At 43.1% G+C, this 9,030-nt stretch overlaps 1 protein-coding gene and 1 long non-coding RNA gene across 4 annotated transcripts in view; one reads left to right on the plus strand and one right to left on the minus strand.

The window, feature by feature from the left end:
• The window catches only part of LOC116672641 (uncharacterized), a 17,562-nt gene extending 9,978 nt beyond the window's left edge, over positions 1–7,584 (minus strand). Inside the window, exons 1-2 of the long non-coding RNA XR_004327609.1 lie at positions 7,415–7,584; positions 2,920–2,922 (exon numbers count right to left, since the gene is read on the minus strand). This is a non-coding gene — a long non-coding RNA (uncharacterized LOC116672641). The remainder of the gene's footprint in view (positions 1–2,919; positions 2,923–7,414) is intronic.
• rps6ka3b (ribosomal protein S6 kinase, polypeptide 3b) overlaps positions 1–9,030 on the plus strand; it is a 77,434-nt gene that overhangs the window by 55,563 nt on the left and 12,841 nt on the right. For all 3 annotated transcript variants that reach the window (XM_032504524.1, XM_032504522.1, XM_032504523.1), the window contains 6 exons: positions 169–311; positions 1,634–1,704; positions 2,438–2,526; positions 8,076–8,140; positions 8,317–8,419; positions 8,548–8,657. In XM_032504524.1, the coding sequence (XP_032360415.1) occupies positions 169–311; positions 1,634–1,704; positions 2,438–2,526; positions 8,076–8,140; positions 8,317–8,419; positions 8,548–8,657 (581 nt within the window). The remainder of the gene's footprint in view (positions 1–168; positions 312–1,633; positions 1,705–2,437; positions 2,527–8,075; positions 8,141–8,316; positions 8,420–8,547; positions 8,658–9,030) is intronic.

Consider the following 9,030-nt stretch of genomic DNA (forward strand, 5'->3'; position numbering starts at 1 on the left):
AATGACGGGTCCCCACAAAGATAGTGCCTCATGCATTAATGTAAACTTAATAATAATCTTTATTAATAGAGCCCTTTGTGCTCTTCCTGCTACCACAAACCGCTTTAAACTCTGATAACTCTTTTATTACCTTGTGTTTTCTGTGTGTGTGTGTGTGTGTGTGTTCAGACTTTGGCCTCAGTAAGGAGTCGATAGACCACGAGAACAAGGCCTACTCCTTCTGTGGGACGGTGGAGTACATGGCTCCCGAGGTGGTGAACAGGCGGGGGCACACGCACAGCGCCGACTGGTGGTCCTACGGCGTGCTCATGGTGAGCGCATGCTGCTGCTGTTTGGGGGGGGGGGGGGGTGACATAGGGAAAGCTAAACTGTCCCCGCTGAAAAAAAAAAAAATCCTGCTGTGTTGTGTCAACTATGATTGTTTTCATACACTCCAGTCTGGGACACATCACAATAATGAACCTGAATTCACATTAGATGATTAAATCAAATTAATCTTATTACACTGATTATCAGTCCTCCAGAGGCTACCCTGCCTGAAACATTCGGCTTCTGATTCTGTTTTCAAGTTGCTAAAATATTTAATAAGCTCTTGTTGTATGCTAGATATTATTTATCATGTAAGCGCTTTTTTACAAAACATTTAGCTGGAACATTTAGCTTGAATTGCCTATTTCTGCGCAAAATAATGCGTGGATTTGATTTATAATACCCATATTTGTGTGCAAAAACCTCATTATATATTGCAGAAAGGTTTAAAAAAATGTGCGTTTACGTCACACAAGAGCAGCATTTCCCCCTGTTGCCATGGGACATGTTTATGAAGCGTGAACCACACAACACACACAACACACACACACACAAACAACCACACACACACACACCCACACACACACACACACACCACACACAACACACACACACAACACGACCACAACTGGTGTTTTTCAGTTTTTTGCATGTTGCCCTGTGCACAGGTGGTTAAAAAGATACATGGTCAGGCTGCGTCAGAAGGTGGCTTGACAGTTTGTGAGGCAAAATGCCAACAATCTTTTATGGTGCTGTGACGGCTTTTTGTTTTTTTTAAACAAGAATCCAAAGTTAGGCTTTAAGAAGAAAGATTAGTTGCAGATACAAGCTAACAACGTGCAGGAATTTAGGTTCATTCAGTCAAATGTTTGGCTTACAGTGCCTTGCCGGACAGTGTATTTTGCATAGAGCATAAATTTTAATATTTCAATTGAATGCTTTTAGACATGATTTATGGCTGTATCTTAAGTATCTATCCCCAATTGTCGGTCCCCAAAGCTGAAAATTGGCTGTTGTGTCAGTGCATATGAGGACCACTTACCAAAGATTTCACCATGTTTCTCTCACTCACTAATTATATAGTAACAACGGTTAAGTTAGGCCCAGTTAGAAGCTAATAGAATAGAGCAGACGTGTGTTTTAAGATGACTCTTGAAGATCTCAATAGTAGTGGAGAATCTGATTTTTTGGAAGAGAAAGAGAGCTTGACAACAAGAAATCCATTTTCCTTCAGTTGCAGTAGTGGTTGCTGGGGGGTTGGGGGGGTTGGGGGGGGGAGTACAAAGCTTTGACCGTGCACATGTTGTTGTTCTCTCTCTCTCAGTTTGAGATGCTGACGGGAACGCTACCGTTTCAAGGCAAAGACCGGAAAGAGACGATGACCATGATCCTCAAGTAAGACACTTTATCCTGTCGGTCCACTCGTATCCACCCCCCCCCCCCCCCTCACGGCTTTCATTACAGCTCAGTGTACATCCGAGAAGAGTCTCCTCTCCTTCCTCCAAAGGGTTCATGTTAGAGGAGGTAAAGTGCAGCACTCAGGAGGACGAGCAGGACAAATGGACTCAAGTGTTCTGATAGCAATTTATAACAGATTAGGTGGGAGGAGAAGGGAAAGAGAAAGTCAAGTAGAGCAGTAGTGGTAGTGTGCACATCCCCACCGGTGAGGTGCAGGGCAAAAACAGGGCTGGATACAACCGGAAAAACAATTAAAATGTCCACTCTGCTAATACTCCCATAGGTTTATTGCTGGGTCTTCCTCAGGCAAATGGCATTCAACAGTGGCTCAAGCATGTATACATAGGGCACAGACGTGGTCAGCTGATGATGCATCGATAGCAAAGAGAGAATCATGTCAGAAAAAACAAAACAATCGGAGGAAATATTAATCTGTCCAGCTTCCTTTTGAGAGGGAAACTTAGAAGACAATGTCTGTCCGCAGAATAACGCTGAGCTGACTCTCTGCAGAATGCTGACTGTGTTTCCTGCGAGCACACGGCCGTCTTGTCTTTCACATACTTTCAGTTTGGGTATATAATATAGACATTTAAATCCGTCTGCAGTTATTCTTGTTTTCTTTTTTATTGACTTTTATATCAACACGTTCTTTGTGTCTTTGTGTTCGCAGGGCCAAGTTGGGAATGCCCCAGTTTTTGAGTTCAGAAGCTCAAAGTCTCCTCAGGAACCTTTTCAAACGCAACCCTGGCAACAGATTAGGTACAACCTTCCGCTTTTATTTTGCACTTGTTGAACAAGTGGACACAAACAATAATAACAACACATGCATGCCCAGATATGCTGAATCTCCAGTGTCCTTAAATGTCCAGGTACCAAGATTAATGACTCACGTGGAGCACAAACTGAGTCAACTTGCTTTCTGATTTAGTCAGTAACAGGACCCCAAATCTTGACAAATTTACCGTACAAGTCATACGACGAGGACCTAATGTCCATAATGTCCAAAAGATAGGACACAATAATCATTGAGCCACTTCTTAACCCTTGTGTTGTATTCCCGTCAAAATGTAAATCTACACTTTACTTTTTGTCCCTTTTTTCAACACTTTATTCAGTTTGTCACTGTTTGTCGTTTTCAACACTACATAACACTAACTTTATTGACTTTAGTTTTACAGTTATATCTGGAATTTATGGTTGATAAACCTCATTTTTAGGAAATTATACCTAATGTTTGAGTTAGAAAAGCAGAAATTAGGAATTATTTAGACTAAAATTAAAGGAATGGATGTTGATGATAATCACAGACTGGAATATGTCAACTTTTACTCAATACTATTTCAAAAACACTTCCATTTATTTTTCAAATGATATCAAATTGAATAAGACGCCCCAAAATTAATGAAAGTAGAGATTTGTACTTGGCGAAGAGCGTTGTGTGGAATCAATCATGTTATTTTGGAGAATTAAAAAGAACATTGATATAGGAAAATGGGTCAATTTGACCCAAGGACAACATGAGGACAACATGAGGGTTAAAACATGAATTGGAGAAAGATTTCCACTCCCTAAAAATAACTCTATTAGCCACAGAGCATTAAAGCCGTCTGGATCTCATGTGACAGTTAGAAGGAAAGTACACAGTCTAGATCGATTTGTTTCCTCAACCCAGAAAATATGAGTCAGGGGTCTTATCATGTCTGGTCTTGGAAAAATAAATGTGATGCATCAAATTCAAATTAAATTAAAAAACAATCGACTTTCCCCCCGGGGCTGCGTAGAGTAGTAATGTTACAGTCGGGTACAATTATAGAACTACATAAAAAAGCAAAAACAAAACAAACAGCAAGGCGAAGATAAAGCGTGATTTATGGTTCTGCTTTGAGTCTACGCCGTAGATATGAAGGTAGACAAAGATACGGACCCTACGCCGTAGATAGTATGAAGGTAGACAAAGATACGTCTCGGACCTACGCCGTATAGTAGTATAGGGTAGAACGAAGATACGGACCCCTACGCGCCGTAGATTATATGAAGGTAGAAACGTAGATACGACCCTACGCCGTAGATAGACAAGGAGATAATAACGGACCCTCGGCCGTATGTACGAAGGTAACGTAGATACGGCACCCCTACGCCTGAGCATATACGAAGGTATACCGTAGATACGGAGACCCTACGCTCATCGATATATATAATTACTGACTACGGCGTATATATAGAATGTAGACGGACGCCCACGCCGTAGATATTACATGAAGTTAGAGCTAATATACGGACCGACTCCTCGCCGTAGATAGTATGAAGGTAGACGTAGATACGGACCCTACGCCGTAGATAGTACAAGGTAGACGTAGATACGGACCCTACACCGTAGATAGTATGAAGGTAGACGTAGATACGGACCCTACGACGCCGTAATAGTATGAAGGTGGAAATACGACCTACGCCGTGATATGAAGGTAACAGATAGACCCTAACACCGTAGATATACTGAAGGTACGTACGATATACTGACCCTCCAAGTAGATAGTCAAAGGTAACAAGACGATATATACGAGCCCTTACGCCGTAATAGTACGAAAGGTAACGTTACGGACCCTACGCCGTATCTAGTATGAAGGTAACGTAGAATACGGACCCTAACACGTATAACGTATGAGTAGAACGTAGATACGGACCCCACAACAATATGATTCTGCAAATTGGAGGCACCTCCCGGGTAGCTATTCAGAAGGTAGCAACACGCATACGGACTCTCTACAACCGTGTAGATAGTCACCTAAGTCATACGTTATACGGACCCTTAACTCGCCGAAGATAGTTAGAGCAAGTCGAACTTGAGATACTGACCTCTAGACACCCCTAAGATAGTATAGACGTTAGACGTAGAGTAACGGACCCTACGCCGTAGATAGTAAAAGGATAGACGTAGACGAACGGACTCCTACCGCTACCTCACGGCCAGCGTGAAATACGAAGGTAGCGACGTATAGTGACCCTACGCGTAGACTAGTACGAAGGTAGACAACGTAGATACGGGACCCCGAACGCCCAGTGGAAGTACGGAGAACTGTTAGACAGATACAGAAAGACCCTAAACCCGAATAGTAGCAAGAGGTTACTAGATACGTAACGCCAACGCACCGTAGAATAGTACATCGGAAGAAAGACCCCGTAGATACGGACCCAGAGGCCCGTAGGATAGTTCCTAAGGTGAAACGTATATACGGACACCCCCTAACGCACGTAGATATCTGTACAAAAGGTAGACTGATGATACGGACCCTAACGCCGTGTAGGAATTAAGCTAGGAGACGAGATACGGCCCTACACTACCATTAGATAGTAGTAAGGTAGACAGATATACGGACCATCTGCCATAGTATAGTAATGTGAAGGTAGAAATACAGATATACGGACCCTACGGCCTAGATTAGTAACAACGGTAGAAACTAGAAGTACACCCTACGCCGGAGATAGTAGAAAAGGTGTTAAATCTTACGTAGATACGGACCCTACCGTAAGATCGACGAAGGTAAACGTAGATACGGACCCTACACCGTATGATATTTAACAACGGTAGAATTCAGTGTAGATACGGACCCTACCGCCGTGATAGTATGAAGTAGATCTAGATACTGACCTACTGTACGTAGATAGTAAATGAAGGTCGAAACTTGATACGACCCGAACGCCGTAAGAGAGTACGAAGGGTAGACTAGATACGGACCTCTAATCGCGTAGTATAGCACGAAGGTAGATACGGACTCCTAATCCCAACGCCGCAAGAGTATTACGAAGGTCCCTCTGTTAATTACGGTATACCCTATCCCTTAGTATTTAATCGAAGGTATACACGTAATCGGACTCCTTTATACGGACGCCCTTACGCCGTAGATTTATTAACGTTTGTTTTTATGTAGGTTAACGTTAAGATCGTGACCTCTCCCGGACGTCCGTGTATTTAGATTCGTACAGAAGGTAGAACGAGCTTTACGGACCCTATGCGTCCGTTATGAGTACTGAAGGTAAACGTGTATACCGGGCCTATTCGCCTTAGCCTGACGCTTCTGCTAGGTTTCAAGGACATGAGTTTGGAAAAAAAATTATCACTTTTAGGGACACAAAACTTGGTTTCTTTCTTTTTGAAAAGTGGGAAATAAAAACGTTTTGAAAACCTTCATGTTCCTGTTTGTCCATTTCTCTTCACATAAAAAAACACGGCACTATTCCCCTACAGTACATTCCCCTCCCACCAACACCCACATATATATATTGTGGTGACTGTCTGGGCGGAGTGCATGATTACATGACGGAGGCTGGTATTTATGGGCACCAGCACAAGACTCCCCTTCACAACCCAATATATACCCACACCACGCCCACCAGCCCCGGGAACTAACCTCAGACCCAACTCCCCCCCCCACCCACCCCCCCCCCCCCCGCCGGGGGGGGTGCTGGGGTTTTGGGTTGGTTGTGTGTTTGTGTTTAGTGGTGTTGCTGAGTGTGGGGTGGTTTTTTTTTTGTGGGGTTGCTGGGGGTGGTGGGGGCCCCGGTGGTTTGTGGGGTGGGGGTTTTTGGGGTGTTGCGTGGGGTTGCGGCTCGGCGTTCGGGGTGCGTGTGTTGGGGGGGTCGGTGTTGGGCGGGGGGGTGGTCTGGGTCGGGGGCGGGGGGGGGTGTGTGGGGCGGGGGCCTTGGCGGGTGTTGGGGGCGCCAACAAGCCATACACCGTATAACATAAATAATAATAATTTAATACTAATAGCAAGTAAGTGATACAGCTAGACTATATAATAACAAATATTATGAATAGATCCCAGGAGTGGGAAACAAACAAAAGGTGCAACTCGCTTAAATATAGATTCGCCTATATCGCGTTGTTCGTTCTACCATCAGTGTTTAGCCGAACTGTGGGTCTAACAACATATGTGTGTGGTTTTGAACATCAAAAGTGGGTTAGTACATCATATTACCTGCTATGCTATTGGTTAAAGAGAAACTGGGCGTATTAGGCAAGTTTTAAGGTCAATACAGTTCCCTGAAGTATTAATAAAGAAACAATAGTTCATTCACACAGTCACAGCTATAAATTAATCTTATATCACTGTGCTGGTCCGACCCAGGAGTGTCCGGCTCTCCTCGTCTCAGTGTTCAAGCTTTCAAAATATTCACATGATAACTTTTAAACAATAATCCACTCCACAGTCGCCTCCCCAGAAATGGGACTACACACAACTACAGTATAATGTCTCCGCTCGGCTGGGCTTGGTCGCATCGCACTTCCCTCTCCTCTCTTCCAGTCTTCTCATTTTCCCGCTACAGCTTTTCAACTGTGGTCAGAAAGAATACGGCCGAGGCCGTTTTGCCAGTCATTTTTAAAATTTGATTTGTATCTAGTTGATCTTTGAGCAAGTCACGATGCGTAGTTACATCCCAATCCGCCGCTGAAAATAGTGCCCAACAAATGTTTCCAGTTTGTTCGTTTGATAATTATGATGCTTTGGTGCGCTAAACGTTGTATTTTTATCAGCTAAATGTCTACAACAGCAGTCCAGAGCTGCAATTGATTAGGTGTCAACCATTAAATTAATCTGCAACTATTTTGACAATTGAGTAATCAGATTTTTTGATTTTTTATGAAAACAAAGTAAAACTTCTCTGATTCCAGCTTGTTAAATGTGAATATCTTCTAGTTTCTTCTCCCCTCTGTGACAGTCAACTGAATACCTTTGGGTTGTGGACAAAACAAGACATTTGAGGACGTCGTCTTGGGCTTTTGGGAAACGCTGATCATTGATCACTGACATTTTTCACCATTTTCTGACCTAACAAGTAATCCATTAAGCTAGAATTAAGACAGATTAATCGACAATCAAATACGTAATTGCTAGTTGAAGACTCAGTCCCACACACACTCACTAGAATGCCAAATGTGGATTCATCCGCCGCTGAAAACAGTCCCCCCAAAAAGATGCACCGTTTCCTCCTGTTTGTTGTTTGTTAGTGTGTTAGTGTGTTAGTGTGTTTGAAAGAAACACTGGACTGACAGCTAATGTTGATTTGAGCAGTTTGCTCTTTCTTTTATACCTCAGGCTATTAGACAGCACAACAAGCACTTTAAACGTACATGTTTATAAGTTTTTTATTTTATTTTTATTTATATATTGTATTTATGTAGAATATTGTAGTGTATTTGTGGTATTGTATTTATTCTCTAGTTTTTAAATGGGTAAGATGGCGAGTGTGAGCACTGTAATTTCCATTTCTACGGATGAAATAAACTTGACTTGACTTCTTGATTACAGGAGCCGGACCAGACGGTGTGGAGGAGATCAAGAGGCATCAGTTCTTCAGCACCATCGACTGGAACGTCAGTGTCTTCGTTAAATAAACCTTATTAGGATATGCTCACCAGTTTTAGTTTATGATACAAGACGAGAGATCTCCCTTGCAGCCAGAGGCACAGAAACAAGCAATTAAATACAAACAGTACTTCTTTTATTTTTTGTCTTTGACTGTACGTCTATTGTTTTCTCTCCCTTGTAGAAACTCTTCCGCAGAGAGATCCCCCCTCCCTTCAAACCGGCTTCAGGACGACCTGACGACACTTTCTATTTTGATCCAGAGTTCACAGCTAAGACACCCAGAGGTACAGACTGTCACTCCATATCCTCCTCCTCCTCCTCCTCCTCCTCCTCCTCCTCTTCACACCCCACTGAGCTGATCTACATCCTACATCCCAACTACAGAGGTTTAACAGCTGTGTTTGTGTCTCAGACTCTCCGGGGGTTCCTCCCAGTGCAAACGCCCACCAGCTGTTCAGGGGATTCAGTTTTGTGGCCATAACAGAAGAGGACACACAACCACTACCCAGCACTATTGTACAGGTACACGACGTAGACTGTATCTAAAGATGGATGACGGTGTGGGTACGCGATCTGGGCTGCCTGCACCGCCCGTCGTGCGAATGCGCGAAATGTTACCCTGTAATCCTGTTTTACGAGGACTTTTGACACCTGCACAATCTGTTCCATGCTTCCAGTTGTAGTTTATAGCGGTCTGTCGTTAGCCTCCACTGGGAAGCTAACGTTAGTTTCGGCTAACTGCTATCAGAATCAGAATCAGAATCAGAAATACTTTATTGATCCCCGAAGGGAAACTCAGTGTTGCAGTTGCACAAATAGTAGAAATATAAATAAAGAACTATAAGGAGTGTGGATATTTACATAGTTAAAGGAATATTATGATACAGTATTTACA

Source organism: Etheostoma spectabile, chromosome 22, assembly GCF_008692095.1.
Source record: "Etheostoma spectabile isolate EspeVRDwgs_2016 chromosome 22, UIUC_Espe_1.0, whole genome shotgun sequence".
Classification (NCBI taxonomy): Eukaryota; Metazoa; Chordata; class Actinopteri; order Perciformes; family Percidae; genus Etheostoma; species Etheostoma spectabile.